Source organism: Equus przewalskii, chromosome X (assembly GCF_037783145.1).
Source record: "Equus przewalskii isolate Varuska chromosome X, EquPr2, whole genome shotgun sequence".
Classification (NCBI taxonomy): domain Eukaryota; kingdom Metazoa; phylum Chordata; class Mammalia; order Perissodactyla; family Equidae; genus Equus; species Equus przewalskii.
The window spans coordinates 37,061,320-37,081,219 of record NC_091863.1 but is presented as its reverse complement, the minus strand read 5'-3'; the positions used below and the strand labels follow the sequence as shown (position 1 = coordinate 37,081,219).

The 19,900-nt window shown below is 35.8% G+C and overlaps 1 protein-coding gene across 21 annotated transcripts in view; it reads right to left on the bottom strand.

Annotated features, from left to right (window-relative positions):
- Positions 1 to 19,900, bottom strand: part of KDM6A (lysine demethylase 6A) — a 206,637-nt gene that overhangs the window by 5,832 nt on the left and 180,905 nt on the right. For 15 of the 21 annotated variants that reach the window (XM_070606385.1, XM_070606386.1, XM_070606393.1 and 12 more), the window contains 3 exons: positions 17,764 to 17,878; positions 14,487 to 14,674; positions 13,550 to 13,691 (listed from right to left, as the gene is read on the bottom strand). In XM_070606385.1, the coding sequence (XP_070462486.1) occupies positions 13,550 to 13,691; positions 14,487 to 14,674; positions 17,764 to 17,878 (445 nt within the window). The remainder of the gene's footprint in view (positions 1 to 13,549; positions 13,692 to 14,486; positions 14,675 to 17,763; positions 17,879 to 19,900) is intronic. The other 6 variants (XR_011536275.1, XR_011536274.1, XR_011536276.1 and 3 more) reach the window with 1 other exon arrangement.

Below are 19,900 nucleotides of genomic sequence, written 5' to 3'. Positions count from 1 at the left end.
GTTCCAAGTCAAAGCTAGGACAGCTTATGTGTGTGAGGTGTGCCAGGTGAGGTAGCAAGTAAAAATTCAGATCATGGCAAAAAGAGAGAGATCATAATTCAGACTACGCTGCTAGCTCTTGAACAGTACCTGCTCCTCTCTTTTCTCCTCTCTGTGTCCCATACAATTCACCTCTGAAGGCACTGATCTTACTGAACAAGTATTCCAAGCAGGGCTTCAAAATAAGGTCTCTTTGACATGAAAATAATGCCTAACGCTCTGCAGGTAGCTTTGGAAGATTTGCAGACTCCACTATGCTCCCATGTGGGAAAATAAACAAACAAAAATAATGAAACAATAAAAATAAACAATAAAAAATAAGAACCAGACAGAAGGCATGGTATTAGGTACTTGATACATATTATGCCATTTATGCCTCTTAGCAACCCTGTGAGGAGGCACTATTATCTCCGTCTTATAAAATGAGAAAACTAGGGCTCAGTGAAGCTAAATTTGTCTGACGTCATAAAGCAATTTTTAAGTGGTTGGACTAGGGGTTTGTAAAAGCAGAAAATCTCAAGGTTCCCCTCACTATCTCTCACATTGTACTCTCTTCTTTCTGGTCTCTTTTTATGTCTTCTTACCCATCCTCCTCTTCTCTTTTAAAGATGAGATTCTTGGGGTTCAGTCACAACAGTTTTTGGTTTTCGTCCCCCCCCCCCGCCAAAACAGAGCCTTGGTTCTATGGAGTATTATTCCACTCAGCAAATGAATTTTCATCTCCAATGCTACTGACTACTCTGCCAGTCAGATTGTAGTTTATAATTTATAGGTTAATTTGGTAGTTTCATCTAAAAAAGGGCAATATATACTACTTTCCTGCAAACAATAAATGGTTAGAGCTAAGGGTTGCTAAATATAAAATACTAAGTCATGAGTATTCTGTTTCCGGAATCACAGCTCCAGAATTTTTATTTTGGAATCTTAGAAAACCGACAGCTCTATTAATCTGATCTGACAACGAATAACCAGATTGTGGTTTCCCCCTTGCCCTTATGTTTTTCCCCTAACATTAAAATCTTTTGCTCTTTCCCATTTTCAAAAGGTAGCAGTTGGAACAGAAGGAGAACTGAGAGAGACAGAGGCTCTTCTGCAGTCCACAACAATGAGCAGATCCTAAAGGAAGGATCTGAGTCAATCAAACGCTAGGGAAAAACAAATAGAAAATAAAGAGATTTAGGGAAAGGATCCTAGGGAAGACAGAAAATATTCAAGACGATGTAACAACAATCCCTTCTGCTTTGATTAATCTCAGACTTTGATTTTATATGAGGACAATGTGCAAGTGTACTGAAGAGCTAAAAAATAAGTCAAAATCATGATTGTCATTTCCTCCTATTTCAGTTTTGCTGAATTTTAATAAATTTACCTCACAGTAATTAAAAATTCAATTTGTTAAAAACAAAAAAATATATCACTAGCAAAAAGTATAAAAATGTAGAAGGTAAAATGCATTTATTAAAAATAGCATCTTCTAAGAACAGGGTCAGAAATTATCTCAGGAGCTAGACAAGTAGGGAATTCTTTGACTTTTAAGGATCAGTCTGGTTTCAGAAACCAAGCCCTGTTTTTAACTGTTTGGATGAAAGACTACACAAAAAGGCAACTCTGGTTTGGAAGAAAACCACGAGGAAGAGGCTGATTGAGGGCTTGGTGTATTTGAGGTTATACAGTAGAATCTAATCCAACCAAAAACCCACCTGCAAAGATGAAATCTAAAGAGGGATGGAATTTTAGAGAATGACTTCAAATAGGAGAAAAAAATGAAAATATACTTAAAATATTAGAATAAGAAAACTGAAGACAATAATATGAGGACAAAGGATCATGTATAATATATTCATAAATCAATGCATTAGGCAAAAGATAAATAGACACAGTATGCCATGGATGCTAAAAGGAGGGAGAGCTCATCTTCAGGTGAGGGGAGGTGGAAATCACAGTTTTCATAAAGAAGTTGTCAATTTAGACGTGAGCAGGAAGGAGAAGTGGGAGGAAAGCACCTTCTAAGCAGAAGACATGCCATGAGCAAAGATAGTGTGGGGACTATTTAGGGAGCAAACAACTGTTCTCACAAGATTTTAATCTTAGGATGAGGTTTCTAGGGCAGGAGAAGAAAGGAATGAAGGCACAGCGATACCATATTATGTCAAAGTTAAGACAACACTGGGGATTACTCTGACATTCTGGGGGCAATTTGACTAAGTTTCCAAAGTAAGTTCCCAAATATCAGTGTGGAGACAGATGAAGCATGGGTTAACTTGATATGGCACTTTTAAAGTCTTTACAGTAACAACCTCAGCCAATAAGAAGGAGATAGTGTACAAATTAAAGTATACCAAGAGGTGCCTTGTCTTTGCCCACCTCTCTTACTGAAAGAGCCATGCAAGAAAAGTGAGTTAACATGTGAGCCCTCGAAACACACTTGCCACGTGTCACTCCAGGGTTGTGTTCCCCTAGGACAACAGTGAGTGTCTGAAGGTCAGTTAAGACATCTAACAGTTTCATTTAAACCAACCACATGGCTGAAATTCAAGGTCTCAGTCAATGATAAAATGAGTATCTTAAACATTTTAAACTCTCCAATGGAAAAAACAAGCATGAAAGCAAATATATGTTAACCACGAGAATGTAGAGTTTTAGAATTTTTATATCAATATTATCACAAAGCATTGTATATTTGACCCAACGGTGTATTAGAAGACCTCCCAGGACAACAGCACTAGGATCTATGCTAACTATGGACTGGTCTTTGTGGCTATACCCTCTTAGTCAATTATTAGACCAACTGGCTATGATCAAAGAGCTGTAGAACACCTCATTTATGCATTATCAAAGGTAAAGGGAATTAATACATTAACAGTTTGCTTTAATTTACATTTAAAACCTCTGTGCTTGTGATAAAAGTGTATATTATGCAGATAGGGTAATAATCTATAATATGTGTGAAAGAAAAGGGAAAACAAAAATATTGTTTAGTTCTAAAAGAGATTTAATCTAATCTAGGGTGTCCCTAACTTGTCTGATTGTAGGATTCATCCAGGCCACTGTGAAAGAGATTCTCAGGGTTTTTCCTGTAGAGCTTTGCATTTACTTGTCAGGAACAGAGTCTAGAAATTTATTTTAATAAGAGTCTCAGGTGTTTCTTATGATCTGGCAAGTAAAAAAATGCAAACCTCTTACTGCATAAGTGATAAAAATGGAAACAATGTCTAAAATTTGTAATAATATTTTTCAATAGATACTAGTATGATACTAACTTCACAAATGATGTTTTTATGATGAGAGCCTTAAGAGACCACAGAGAGAAAGCTGCAGGGTAGGTAAGAGCACAGATTCTGGAGCTAGACTGCCTAGGTTCAAATCCTAGCTCCACACATACTCTCTGTGCCTCAAGCTCCTCAACTGTAAAGATGGGACACCTAATTTATAGTGCTATTATGAGGATTACATATGTTACATAAAATGCTTAGATTAGTGCCTGGCAGTGATCAGTATCTTAAATCATGTTAAAATAATTACATAATTACTAAATTAAAGTTTTTTTTTAAATTTGAAACAATTGTGCGATGAGTGCCAACTGAAAGTGCAATAGTTACACCAAAAAGAACATAAAACAGATTATCTAAAAGGTGTTTAATCCAGATTCCATTAGGTCAGGATTTCTCAACCTTGGCACTATTGTTATCTTGAGCTGGATAATTCTTTATTGTAGGGGACTATCCTGTGCATTGTAGATGTTTAGCAGTATCCCTAGCTTCTACCCACGAAATATCAGTAGCACCCCTCACATTCAAGTCATGTCCCGAGGAAGGAGGCAAGGGGAGGCAAAACTGCACACAGTTGAGAATCACTGCACTAGGTCCATAAATATTAACTTAAAAAAACAGAAGGTAATTGAGGTTCCTATAATTAATATTAACAACAGCTTCATTTACTGAGTGTTTATCTACGCTAAGACCTACATAATACTCATAAGTCATATTAGAAAGATATAATTATTATCCCCATTTTTCAGAAAAAGAAACAAAGACTAATAGGTTTAGTAATTTGCCCATGGTCCCCCAGCCAGTAAATGGAGAAGCCAAGACTTGAAGGCAGACTGGACTCCAAACAACTACACAGTGCTGTCCTACCTGTAATATTTCGCTGTGATATTAAAAAGCACAGAGTCTAATACTTGGGAAAATTAAAAAAGAAAGGCAAATAACGAACACATAACAATCACACATACGCAAAAGGCACAGAGAAAGCACATAAAACATTAATATTGTGCATATAAAATGGTACATTTAAAAACGGAAATATAAAACAGTGCTTTATAAGATGGTCAAAAGAATGACAAAATGATAGGACAAGAAATTAAGTTTGTGGGGAGTGGTTTTCCATGGACTTGGTAGCTGAAATTTTAGAAAACTTATTTTCAACTACTGGCTTCTGTGTTGTTAGTATTTTTAGAATTTTGTAAATTACCTGACAGATTACAGGGAGGTAGACAAGAGAATGTGTGTTCTGAAAATTAACTTTCTACTCCTCAGCATACTATCTGATGTGCTGCTCCTAAATCTAAGACTTCCCAATAGTGAACTTTTCAGAGGAAAATGGGGTCTTTGGCATTCTGTTTTTGACATTTTAAAAATGCACTGAACTTATTATCATGATGATTTAAGTGGAACTCATGAAGTAGTCGGTGAAGAAACCAGTTTCCAATGTATCAGAAACATACTATCACTACATTAAATTGCTAATAGTCCAACATAATTGTGACAATTTATACTATATTTGTTGGAGTTGGTCTTATCTACCACTGAGATTAAACCATTCAACTGCATCTAAAAGAATCTCTATTTATTTCGAAAGCCTGCTAACCACAGGGAAATCTAATCAGAGCTAACAGTTTCCAGAGCTCACTTGCTACACTATCATCTGGTTCCTTTCCAGTCCTGTTAAAAGGAATACTTCAAAGCAAAGCAATGAACATATGAGTCATACGAAAGTGAAGTGAAAAAGAGCCTTAGCACTATACAGGGAGAAAACACAGGCCAAAGCAACGTATCTCAAGTATCTGAAAATGGGAATTATCAATTTGCAAAGCATGAGAGTGTTCTCTTAGCTCTTGATCAACTAGTTTAAAATTAAAACCAAATGGCAAAAACTGTATACTTTTTTCATGAAGATGGATAAAAAGCAGCAATAATCTCCCAACCCTCAATTTTAAGTTTTAAAGTGCCTATTTAGTAAAACTTCATTCACTCAGGACCCACTAATGAAAGTATCTATGACACAGTTTATACTCAAGTGGGACAGGGGTTTACCAAACATCATCAATAGTTCTTCTACAAAAGGTATAACCCAAATAAAATTATGGAAAACATATTCAGAATGTGGAACTCTGTATGACACACAGTTCTGCCCTCTTCAAAATAAAAATCATGAAAAAGACTCTCATAGATTTAAAAGACACTAAAGGCACAATGACTACATACTGAATTCAATGTGAACCTTGATTACATCTAGATTGGTGGTAGTGGAGTGAAGTAAGAGTTTAAAAAGATATTTTTTGGTAGCTGGGGAAATTTAAATGTAGACTGCATATTGGCTGATTACTACTGATTTTCACATTTCTTACATCTGGTAAATGGTACTGTGGTTATGTGAGAATGTCCTTATTCTTAAGAGATGCAGGTTGAAGTATTTCGGGTGACATGTCATAATGTCTGCAAATTACTTTCGCATATGGCCCAGACAAAAAAGTGTGTGCACATGTGTACGTATATAGAGACTGCTAAGTAAATATATTTGTATTGTATTATTGCATTATTCTTTCAACTTTTTTTGTGATTTAAAAAATTTCAAAATAAAAAGTCTGAGGAAAAAGTATAAACAATTTGGGGGGGCATGCAGCAATGTTATACGCAAATTTTATATATTTTAAAGGAGAATAAGATATTAACAGAAAAATTGTCATAGTTCAATGAATTAAAGGAAGAGATCAGTAGCCTTACGTTTATAGTCTTCCTTAACTCATTTCTTTGTGTGGGCACTGCCTTACTTTAAAGATACCTAATGGTTCAGAAAGCTCAACAGCTAACACCTCAGCAAGGACTACGATCAGCCAGCTGAGAGCTCCAAGTGTGTATCTTAGATTTCTTTTGTAAGTAATAGAACCATGTATCCATCTGGCTACTTAATAGAGATGCCCACTTAAACATTGCAGGAGGAATTCAGGTTCTACGTGTTTAAAGTCAGCCAAGCTGGTAATCATCACTCTCCACACCGAACCCATTTCCCCCTTTCTTCCTTTACTCCCAGTTTCATCAACAAGCAGAAATGTCCCACTGCACAGCCCAAGCCAAAGCCCCAGGAATAGATTCCCCTCTCACCTCCACCACCCAATCAATCATCAAGTGTAGTCTACTTTGGTCTCTCTTTTTGTCTGAACTGTAGCAACTTCCTTCTAATTTATGCCTCTAAATCTTCTGCCCTCCATTTAATGCTTCAACTTGCTGCCAAGTAATCTAACACGCAAATTTGATCATTATTAAAAAGATTAAAAATTCTCAAGGCTTCACGTCAGCAGCTGTTGCCAATGCAAAGTCTACTTGAAATTTTTAGCAACAAAGTTTAAATCTATACTCTTCAGCTAATATGAATGAACAAGTAAGGGCTTAAACCCAAGAGACACTTGAAATTTTAGTCTAAAAAAGGAGAAACTAAATTTGCTTGCAATATATGGGGTATGTGGGAAGAAGTTTATATTCATTTAAACAGTTAAAGGAAACTAAAAAGAGAAAGTTATTCACCAAGCTTCCACTAAAATTTTCCTAAGGAGTTAGGCTGTGAACTTTTCAAGTCAAGTTCACTGAATTATGAAATGAAAGAAGTAACGAAGATAATGACTATTCTTCTGACTCATGCCAATGTAGGAGGTATTTGGAGGAATGTGAAGTAAAGTATGAAGATTAGTGTATTTCAGTAAAATAACTAGAATGTAGAAATGGAAAGAGACTTACAAAATGACTTACTCAGAAAAGGACTTTATGGAATTGCAGGGCTCTAAAGACCCAACTTGAACTTGAAAGTGCAAAGAAACAAAAACAAAAAAACCACAAGAGTGATGCTGACTTGTGTGAATAACTACAGGTAATTCATTCTCAAAATGATAATGAGGGATTAGTAGATGACAATGAGATAACACCATTTCCCATTATTAAATCACTCAGTGCAAATACAGGTTCATAATCTCTTCTTACAATCCAACAAATTTTTCATAAATTTTGCATGCACTCATTTGGTGTTGAAACTTGACCTGGGGTTTTTTAGCTTTCACTTAGCTCATGAGAGCGACTGTTTCTATGTTTTACTGCAGAAATATTCATGTTTGATTCCAGGATACTGCCAGGACAGACCTGTTGGGAGGGTAAAATGTATTATAAATGCACTCTATTACCTTTCTAAATGCAGAGAATTCTGAATACCAAAACACATTTGGCCTAAGGGGTTTAGGATAGGGAACTATGGAGCTGTAGTACTACTTCTGAGAAGCCTTTCCTGAATATTCCCCTCAGAAGTGTCTTCTTCTGTGCCCCTCAACTGTTTTTGTTTGTCTGTTTACCAATATCTCCATCATTAGAGCAAAGATCACGTATTTTAATGTTTTCACTAAATTTCTCCATTTATTTTAAGCAGCCTGAGAAGTAATGAAATCCTTTTGTCACCTAGCACAATACCTGAGCACCAACTCAGTTCACAATAAATATTAAATAAATATGAAAGAATGAAGAGAACTGAGAAGAGCTGAGTGAGTGAGTAGACAAGAAGGCACAAGGTAAATTTTGCTTACATTCTTTTTGATTGGGCAAACTTTGCCCTCAACTATGAAGACTTAAAAATCATACATTGTAGATTCATAGTATTTAAGAACTAAAAACAATAATTCAGGGAGAAAGTTAAGGAAGAGGACTAGGTTTATATATCTTCTCCATTCCACTTCTTTAGTCTAGCTGATATGTTTTCTTTTAAAATAGCCTACAATTCATATGCTCAATGTATATTGGATTAATGCTTTATTTAAAGAAGGGAGGAGGTGTAAAAATTGCAGTTCATATTAAAGATGGTTTAAAATACCAAATAGAGTGGCAAAAATAAATAGAAAATTCAAGTATACAACTAAAGGCAGCAGCAGGAGAAATGGCTCATAAGGTAAGTGGGGGTCAGATTTGAGGTACAAATGGGGACTTCAAAGAATGTTTATGTGTGTGCCTTTCTATGCTTAGAATAGTTGGCGGCTGGTGACCTGAGCAAGAGAAGTAACAGGGGCATAGTGAAGGTGGAAAGCCAAACTGCTATGGATGGTGGAGTGAACAGGAGATGAAGAAAATGACTCAAAGCAGAGGGAAGGAATGGCAAGGGAGAACTATTTCTTAAGACTTGGTACAGCTCATTAGTCAGAACAAACCCATGCCACTTCTTTTGTTGGCAATATACTAGATTTGAGGACCAAACCAATGACGTTGTTATAACAATTTTACAGGAAAACTGAGTTTGTGGAAGAAGACCCCCTTCTCTATTTCTGTAACAATACATTCTCTATGCTCTCTTCTGACCTTCATCTAGTTGGCCTATTTGCTTTTCTTAAATAGAAGTGTTCCCCCAAGTTCTGTCCCCAATTCCTCCCTTCCTCTTCCTTTCAAGGTAATCACAAACTGCTAGGAAGAACACTCCCTAGGTCCAGTCAGCTCTGACTTTGTTCTCTGGAGTTCTGCATTTCATACAGCTTCCGCTAAACAACTCTATCCAACTATTTTACTGGCTCCTCAAACTTGCCACAGCCCCAAAATGAAGCCCTGTGCCACAAATACATACAAGTGGCTTTTACATAAGACAGATAGATATGGGCTTAAATTCTGGCTCTAACCAACTGAGTGACCTTGGGATGCTGAGAGGTATAACTGAGATACAGACTGGGAAGCACTTTACTCAGTGCTTGGCTAAGTATCAAGCTCAATTTATTAACTAGCATTATTACTAAACCATCTACAAGCCAGACTTGAAAACCCAGACTTGAATTCATTCCTTTCTTTTATCATCCAGAAACTTATTCTATTTATTTAAATGCTAGAAAGCTCTTTATGCAACGCAAATCAGATCATATTAGTTAAAAACGCACCAAAAGCTCTCCAACAGAATAGACTTAAGTTTGGTACACAATGCATGATCTGTCACTAAGAACTTTTACAACTACATCTCTTCTACTACCCATCACACACATTGTGCTCAAGCCAGAATGTACCACCAATCGTTGTCAACGTACATACAGCAGAGTTGTATCATATATACATTTAAGCTCATACAAATAACAGTAGAGAAGGAAGTCAGGAGGGAAGGCAAAGGAGGTAGGTGTTGAGGAGAGAATAAGAGCAGGAGGAAGAGAAGATAACTTGAAGCGAGTATGCATTTGCTGTTCCTCTAGGCTGTCACAGTTCCCCTCAGCCTCTCACAGTGTAAGCAGCTTACCATGCTGAGGATGATTTTAGCAGTTAGTATAACAAAGCCTTTCCACATAAGCCAACTATTTTGCCTGATGCTCAACTGAAGAAAAGGAATTTATTCCCTCAGTGGAGGAAAATGTGACCGTGCTGGACTGAAGGAGTCATGGTATGGATACAGTAGTCTCCCCTTATGCATGGTTTCAGTTACCAGTGGTCAACCACGGTGTGGAAGCAGATGATTCTCCTTCTGACGTATCATATCTGATGTATCATCAGAAGGTCAATAGCAGCCTAATGCTAAGTCACAATGCCTACATCATCCACCTCACTTGATCTCCTCATGTAGACATTTTATCATCTCACATCATCACAAGAAGAAGAGTGAGTACAGTACAATATTTTGAAAGAGAGACCACATTCACATAACTTTTATTACAGTATACTGTTATAATCGCTATATTTTATTATCAGATATTGTTAAACTCTTACCTGTTCCTAATTTATAAATTAAACTTTATCATAGGTAGGTATGTATAGGGAAAAACATAACATACATAACGTCTGGTACTATCGGTGGTTTCAGGCATCCACTGGGGGTCTCTGAACATATTCCCCGTGAATAAGGGGGGACACTACTGTACTAGTATTTTATGGATGAACTGAGGTATCTTTCTGATGGTGCGAGAGATTGGTCTAAGCTGGCCTTAGGTGCTATTCCTCTTTCCTCTCCATCTCCACATCTTCATCCTTCACACAAAATATCTGCCTCCCAGAATACAGACTTTTCTGACTCTGTAGGGCTAGAAAGAATCCAATGGATCTGTCATTGTATTTCTTTTAGTCTGTTTGTTTATATGCACTAACTTTTACTTCAAGACAGGACCTAGACCAGACACATATACACACACACACACACACCCCCTCTCAGTGCCTCGCCCAGAGCCTTGTATACAGTCAGCAAATATTCATTAAATGAAACGGAGCAATGTTGGCTGGAGAAAAGTACATTTTTAGCAATAGCTGAATGTATGTTAAAAAGGAAGTTTACAAAGCAAGGTCTAGGGATCTGGATTTATGGTTAACATTTTCAATTGGCAGGATGACAAAAAGCTTATTAATCACATCTCATGATAACTCAAGCTGGGAGCAGAATTCTTAATATAATAAGGAATACAATCAAGATTCAAATGATTGGACATTTTGTAGTGCAGAGTAAAAATGGAGTAAAGGAAGCATGTAATTAGATTTAGGTTAAAAAAATATGTAAGGAAAGTGTGAGAAACAACTGTATCACCAGTAATTTTAAGTGGAAAAATGTCCAAATTGTGTGTATACACTTTCAAAACAAGACAACTTTATAACAAAGACAATGCAAGTGTCAATACTCAACATTTCAAATACTAAGAGGGACAATGATAAGCTAGAAGGAGTCTAGAAGGATGGCAAGGATGATGGGGGCAAGAGGGCATGGAAAAGATGACAAAGGTAAGAGATGTTTAAATTAATGAAGACCACGTAGGAAGAACAGAATGCAACAATCTTTCCTTGATTCCTTTATCCTTCTTACCCCACCACCCAATCTATGAGCTTTAGCTCCACCACAGTTCCTAGTTTGATCCCTCTCCACTCCCATGGGTAAAAGTCTGCCCAGGTTGGTCTGTCCTATTGCAACTGCCTCCTAACTGGCCCCCACTTCTAACTTTGCCCTTTGAAATCCACTGTCTACAAAGCAACCAGATTTATTTCTTAAAGTTTAAATCAGAATCTATCCCTTTCCTGCTTAAAATCCTCTAATGGTAACCCCTAACACCCAGAGTTTATATATAAACTTCTTACCATGTCCTAAAAATCCATGCCCAATCTGGTTCCTGTTCACTGCATAGAGCTTATTGCTACCCCTCTTTCTTTCTCTCATTCTGCTGTAGTCACACTGGCCTTTTTGTCCTATAAACATGCCAAAGTTGTTCCTAATTTAGCCTGTGCTTATTCCTGGAGTCTGAAACGTTCTACCCCTAGAACACTGCACGGTCGATTCTATCTCATTATTCAAGTCTAAGGCACAAAACGCATCTTCTCAGGCATCTCCCCTGAGATTTTAGAAAAAGCAACACTCCTACCTCCCCCACAACCGAAATATTATCTATTTTACCTTATTCATATTATTATCAGTAATTTATTTATCTGTCTGGAGATCTTTCTGTCTTGTTCCATTAGAATTTGAGTCCTCCGAGGACAGGAATTTTAACTTACACACTGCTATGTCTACCATCAGTGCTTAGAACAGTGTTTGGCATAGAGTTGGTTCTGAAACACTTGTTTAATGAGATTTACTCTACATAAATCCCAAATATATTTAGGGAATTGGGGACTAAACGACAGGTAGATTTTAGGCCAATTTGTAAAGAACTTTCAAGAATTATAGTGAAGTAATGAGAATGTTCAAGAAGTTGCTGGATGGCCACAAATTATGGATGTTATAGAAGGGATTACTGTATTAAGTAGTTTTGACTAAATGACCTTTAAAATCCTTTCCAATTATAAAATCCAAATCTATCCAAAATTTAATGAGTCACTTTCAGTCTATATAGTTGTTAGAGAAAAGGTTTCTATACTGTACCAGCCCTTTACCTTTAGGTGATCTGCATTAGTCTCTAGTTTACGCCTACTTTCAACTTACATCTTCAGTGACTTCAGACAATCTTTTTTCCACAAAAGTAACCCTGAGCTTGCTTTTCAGAGCAAAGTACCATTCTGAGATTTAATAGGAAAAATGGATAGACAATCCCTCACACCTCACTACCAATTACATTTATAGAGTATGGTACCTAAGATCCAACTTTTTAAAGGATTTATACATTGGTTTTTGTTACCTTTTGTTTCCCCCTACAACTTCTGCCCAGGACTAGATAAAACAGTGCAGTTGATAAAGGACTGTATCATAAGATAATCCATAGGCATGTTACCTTGGCCACACAATTTTTGTTGAATAAAATTTTGGATTTAGGTTGGAAGTCATTTTAATAAGCCAAGATTACTTTCAAAAGACAGTATTTTTGAAAACAACACATGCTGACCAAATTAATACAGCTACAGGAGAAAAACTTAATGTAAGCACTATTTTAAGAAAGATGAAGACAAACTTACTTTATCAGTGAGTATAAAGCAGTGTATTCCAAAAGGAGTTTTTGAGGAGATCAAAAGATACTGGTCAAACAAATAAGTTTGGGAAATACAATATATTATAACCCTTCTGTCCCATTCACAAAACACACTAACACTTATAGTCTCTAAAACATTGTGCAAGAAAAAAAAATAAAAGACTTGTTAAACTTTATCTAATCTATCATTTCCCATATTTCTTTGACCAAAATTCCCCACCTTTTGGGGATAGGGGTAGTAGTGACAGAAAACATAGTTTAGGGAAACACTGCTATATAGCACTGTTTGAAAATATTATTTCCAAATAGATTTAGAAAATAGCTAGGATAGAGACTCTGACAATAAATGAGAAGCTTACTAGGATATATATACGTAGTCAAATAACTTGTCTTAGGTGTTTAAAGCAGCTAAGAAAAGGGACAATTATAAGATGGATGATTTAATTAAAATAATCCAAATAAATGGACATTTAAGCCAAATTCCTATATTAGATGCCAACTTCTCTGTACCAGCAATTATTCTGTGATGCTATTCTCTCCCCCTGATACTAAGGGTAGTCTTTCGATATTAAAACTAAAGTTCTCCTAGGAATCAGGTGGTTCAGAGGGTAGTGGGGAAGGACAGGTTTGTGAATCTACTGGTTTAGAATCATTTGGGCCTTTGTTCCTCTTTGTACCATAGTGTACTGACTATTTGGAATGGAAAAATACTTTTAACATGTTGATTCTCATATTACATTTTGCTAGATTTATGGACCATTTGGTTTTAATGTCAACATGATTCTATGAGGGGAAAAAAGTATTGAATAATTAACACTCCCCAAAAAGAGAGGGACTACAGCAGTTTTAGAAAGCACTTACTTAATCATTTCAAAAAGCTTTGGATCTGAGACCTTGATATTTCGTGCCATATTCCAGGAAAGATGAACCATGGGTACTATTGACTTCACACTTTGCAATTTGTTCCATTCGTACCGTTCCACTGCCAATTTATACTGGCAGGCTAGGAAAAAAAAAACAGTTATAAAGCAACCCAAAGTACCAAATGATATGAAGATAACCATTATCACCCTCTCAGGTGATATCAACACCAATTCTGAAAACCTCAAAACATTACAGAAATAATTTTTATGTTTTTTTTGATAATTATGGTAATAATAACAGTAGCGATCATGTAGAGTGCTTACTATAAACTATGTGCCAGGCATTGTGCTGAGCTACTTTTTACACATTATCTCATTTAATCTTTACCATCACCTTATTACCTTTATTATTTTCATTATACAGATGAAGAAATTGAGGCCCAGAGAGGTTAAATAACTTGCCCAAAGTTGCAAGAGCCAGGTCCTGGTCCTAATCCAGGTCTTTCTGGCTCCAAAGGCCATATTCTTAATTTTAAGTATCTACTGCCTGAAGGCAGGCATAATTCAAACAGATTTTGACATAAAAGGGCTGTTCATATACTAGATAAAAAGAAAAATTTGAAAGAATGAATAACCACTCTATTTGCTTTCTCCCATAAAGGGTTTCCTTTATAAAACAAAACCAAGCACTCTAAAAATTATTAAAAGTATATCTTCCTTGTATATAAAGACAAATTTCTGATCTGCTGAGACCTATGGTCTTGGATTTCTATTTGTTAACTTGAATTTAATTTCCTGTACTACAAATTAAAATTTCACGAAGACACTCTTCTTCCAATTTTTAGTTAGTTATATTTCAAGAAAAAAAGAACAGACCTATCAGATACAACCCTTTACAAATCAAACTTTGTTTTTTAGCATATTCTTTAAAATACCTGTAAGTGGACCAACATTCCAAGCAATGTTGTTGCACCAGCCAATAGCCTGAACCCAATGAACAGTGCCTGCATTTATCCACACCAAGTCTCCAGGTCGCTGAATAAACCTATACACTGGAACATTTGCTTCATAAAGATCTTCAAGGTTGGGCCACCAAGAACCCATTAGGAAATTCAAATTATTTCTGAAATAAGAAAAAATAACGCAAACGGATCAAGTATTTTAATAAGCTCCTTATTTATAAGACTGGAAGACAATGTCAAAAGTTTTTAAAATATGCTCATTCATTGCACTGAAACAATTGCTTGTACAATAAGAACTGCTATATGTTTAGTGAGTGAAGTTAATTATAGTTAAGTATTGGATGACTTATCCAAAGATCAGTATTACTACCTGAAGTTGATTTTTCAAAGATACAAATGAAACGCAAAGCTACTTTTAAGTAACACTTATATAACGTTAACTTTTCATTTCATGTCACTAAAACCTATTATGATTGAACCCTTCTCCCTGGAGTACCAAGAAATCTCTAAAAGGTAGAGCTGGCATCAAGTCATTTAAATCCATAAACAGGAACACTATGGCAGATATAAGTACTAGGAACTTAAATTTCTGAGAGAAAGTAGAAAACATAAATGGTCTCTACTGCTGTTTTGAATCCAAACAGGAAAGGGCAACAGAATGTCAGTCTCCGCGTAGTTTTGATGACTGGTTGACTAAAACTATACAGTTGAAAAAAAACTTTATCAAAAATGAACAAACATACCAGATGTACAAATAACCATGATCACCACAACAACCAACAACATTCTTTGGAAATAATCTACATATCATATTACTACGCTTTTACTTTAAAATCCAGTTTCTTCTTATTCTACTTCATCATCATATGATATGAAGTATTCCTACAAAAGAGTTTTATAAAATTCACTTAACTACTTTAGATTTCACATTTTAGGGAAAGAAGAACCTGTAGAGTGGAAAAGTTCCTTTCCTTAAGATCCAAGAAACAGCCTTCACTTGATTTCTGTGTCTTGTGCTAAAGGATATGATAAACTATACCTTGAAATTATTTTCATTGGTTTAAATTTAATTTTTTGTCTAAATCAAGGGTGGGCAAACTATGGCCCGTGGGCGAAATCTAGCCCACTGCCTATTTTTGTAAATAAAATTTTTATTATAACACAGCCATGCCCATTCATTCACATACCATATATGACTCCTTATATGCTTCAGTGACACAGTTGTGACAGAGACCATATGACCTGCAAAGCCTAAAATATTTATCATCTGGCTTTTTATGGAAAAAGCTTGCCAACCTCAATCTAGATGTAATCCTAGTCTTATTTTTTTCCTTAAAAAAAAATGTAAGGCTGCTCTTCAAAGTCTAGAATACACTGCCAATAGTAGCCTAACTGCAAGGGAATACGGATTGGCTTATTGTTTGTGATAAGACTAAGTAGATACCGTCCAGGAAAACTTGCCTTAAAGCAAAATATGGTTATACAAACACAAATCCTAGCCCTACATCACCCAGGTGTTACCATCATAAAATTGGAGAAAACTTTCTATCCAAAAGCAAGCAAACAATCAAGTAAGCAAGACCACCAAATAATCAAAAACTAAGTCAAAAAATATCAAACTTACAACAAAGGCATTTTATCATACATTCAAATTAATGGTTATTTCAAGACAGATATTATTTAAAGTTATAAGACAAACTACAGACATGGTCAATATCAGTCAATATCAAAAGCAACAATCTTTATGTGAATCAAAATTACACCAAAATGGTGAAGTAACAAGTGCTATCTCCACAACTTAGTTAAATTTACCTAATCCTTCCTACTAACTTAATATTTTTATTATCCCAAAGTTCAAGCTTTTCAGACATCATCTGCCTATTATAATTATCTTTGTTCTCAGGTTACCTCTCCATTCAGATAGAAAAGAAAACTAAATCCTAAAAATAGTCAATCCCTACTCAGAAATAATGAACAAGAATCACTGTACTGTAGCTGCAATAATATACTATCTCAAAGTTTAAGAATAAAAATCTTTCTGTAGCATAACAGAGATTTCCTACATGACACCATTCTTTCTCTGCTACTATCAGACTGCTCGTCCATAAAACTAAGGACAGATTCAAGTAGTTCCGCTTATTCCACTGGAGCATTTGAAACTTTAAAATTCCATACCTTTGGCTTTTTTACATTGAAGGAAACCTATATGTTAAATAGCAAAGACAATAAAAGGTGACTATCTTTTGCTTCTATATAAGGAAATTTTGGATTAATATGGGATTTTTTCGGAACTGTTTTTACACTTCTTACTACAGCAAAGATTCTTTAACCCAAAATAAAAAAATTGTAAGCATGTGGAATATGAGTATAATTAGTTTTTAAAGTCTCTCATATGTAAATGTTTTTGGTAGTTTTTTCCCTTTATGTTATTGGAGAAGGGGGGTAATACTACACATATCTATAACTTATGTTTTTAACCATAACAATTTCCCAATGTTATTTGTAATTGAAAATATCAGGTGCTCACATAATGCAGTACTTTTTTTTAAAAAAAGAAAGAGAATAAGTTTCCATTTAGACAAATAATTAAATTTAAACCAATGGAAACAATTCTAAGGTATCCTTTAACACAACACAAAGAAATAAATGAAGGCTATTTCTATAAATGAAGGCTATTTCTAGGATCTTAAGGAATGGAACACTTCTATGATATGAGTTCTTTCAATTATAGGAAAAAAAATCTGAAGCAGATGATTAAATTTTATAAAATTCCTTTATAGGAAAAGTTGCCAATGTAGTTGTAAAAAGAATTTATATCATGATGATATGGCAAAGAGTAATATGTTCAAGCTTGTTGAGTTATTAACCTATAAAGGTGCGCAATTATAGAATTCCTTCCACCTCTAAAACCATTTATAGTAAAATAATTTTTCTTGGAACACAGATCTTTCACATGATCAAGTATTTATGCAACAACTGCTTAATTAACCTAATAAACAACTCAGCCTTTCTATCCTCTAAATTCAAGACTATTACTATTCCTTGAAATGATTTCAAGCCCTCTTTCTTCAAGTATTCCCAACAACATAAAATAATAGGTTTGGAATCAAATCATTTTAAATGAATTTTCTGCTGAATGGTTAAGTGAAAACTGGTTATATGCATTAGGATATCCAGCTTAGCAACTGTCTTTTACAATTACTGTTTTTGCATAATTATGTTTAAAGAAAATTTAGTTTTGAAAACCTACTTTTCACAGAAGTCATTCAGAACACCCCAGTAACCTTCAGGAACAACAAACCATTCACAGTCACCTGGACCAATATTTATGTTAACTGAACAGAAGTTGTTATTTTCTTGATGACCTGAAATGTGAAAAGGAAAAAAATAATCAGTATACTATAAATTCTAAAGCAAAATGTGTCTTTAGAAATGAAACCTTAGAAATGTTCAATGGAGAATGCTTTAGTAGTATTAAGTTGTTCATCATTATAGCCATTTCTGTGTTAAGTCTAGTTTTAGAGCTGAGTTTGGTCAGCTCCTAACTTATTTGGTAAGAGCTTCTGAGAAAGGCAGTCTAAATCATGGTTAAAAGCTTAGGTCCTGGAGCCAGGCTCCTTGGCTTAGTCATTAGGTGAACCTAGGCAAGTTGCTAAACTTTTCTGACTCAGTCTCTTTATATATAAGATTAGATAATGACAATTCCAACAAGTCATTGGGTTGTTCTGAGGATAAATGAAACAATGACTGCTTTGAACAGTGCTGAATACACTGTTATAGGTAATAAATATTAGCTATAATTGACATCTTTACCATTTCTTCCTTGTGAACAAATCCCCATTTCTCACAAGTAGTAGCAGGACATCAATAAACAGGCAAGAAGTCTGGTTTTCAAAATGTAGCTGCAGGAGTGGTGTCAACAAAAATGGCAGAGCAGGGAAGTCTCCAGAAACACGAAAAAAAAAAAATCTAGTAAAAACTATCAGAAGCAACCTTCCAAGAAGTCTAGGCGATAGTCAAAGGTTTACAGCAACCAAGTGAATCCTTGACCAGAAGAAAGGCAACTTAAAATGTGGTAGATTTTTATGTCACTTTAACTTAACATATCGCCACCCCCGTCACTGGAGTGGCAGTGAACCTAAAAACAGTAGTCTGTGTTCCTAAGTGTGAGTGTTCCTGGTTCTGGAGGTAGCAGAATGGATCTTGTTCCCCAAAAATTGTGTTTTTCTGTTTTGATCTAACTGGAGTTTCCCCAAAAGACTGACATAAAGGGCTTCGTTTTGTTTCACCTACCTCAGAACTGTCAGGACAAGCAGTTTGGTGGAGGAGGTTCCCCAAAAACATTGAAAGACAAACAAACAGGCTGATACTACCTACCAGGAGCAAAAAAAGACAAAAAACAAAAAAAAAACACCCCATATAGGGCAAATGATAGACATAGCAAAGGCCTGGGAGGAGAAGCTAGGTAATGAGATTTTGGGAGAATAAGGGCTTTGAAAAGTTCCTGTGAATACTCAAGAATTTATAAAGCCACGTGCATATCCAGGGCAGGACGCATGCTCAGAAAAAACATTAAGAAGACCATAGGGGCCAGCCCCGTGGCTGAGTGGTTAAGTTCACGCACTCCGCTGCAGGCGGTCTGGTGTTTCGTCGGTTCGAATCCTGGGCGTGGACATGGCACCACTCATCCAGCCATGCTGAGGCGGCGTCCCACATGCCACAACTAGAAGGATCCACAACTAAGAATATACAACTATGTACCAGGGGGCTTTGGGAAGAAAAAGGAAAAAAAATAAAATCTTCAAGAAGACCATAAACTTTAACCTCTTGCTGATCTTTAGGCTCAGTGCAAGCAAGGAGGTAAAGGCTAAAGTAGAGTTGTAAGCAGCATGGCTAAGTGTAGGAGGAATAACTCAACACAGAGGCAACCTGCAAAGATCTGGAGAATTCCTTTCTCTTTTCTTTCTGTCCTTTTTTCCCTTTTTCTTTCTTTCTTTTTCTGGCACCAGGCATTTAAGGAAATGTCTGTCAGATCACTGGCTAACTGCTCAGACAGTAGAAAGGAGACTTCAGTGCTTACACGTGACAAGGAATACAGTCTTTGTGAAAATAGTGTGAAAAAGTCACTAAACAAATAAACAACTGTAGCCTACAAGCAACAACAACAAACCCTGGAGAGGGAGGAGAATCTGATTTCGGTAATTGCCATATTATAATATTCAAAATGTCAAAACACTAGCAGAGCGTTATGCTAAAGGAGTAGAGACATGAGGGACCACATCCAACAGAGAATAGAGTCATCTGAAAAAAACACTCAAAAAGTCAGTTTTCAACAAAAAATTATGAGGCATGAAAAGAAATAAAGTATGGCCCAGTCACAGGGAAAA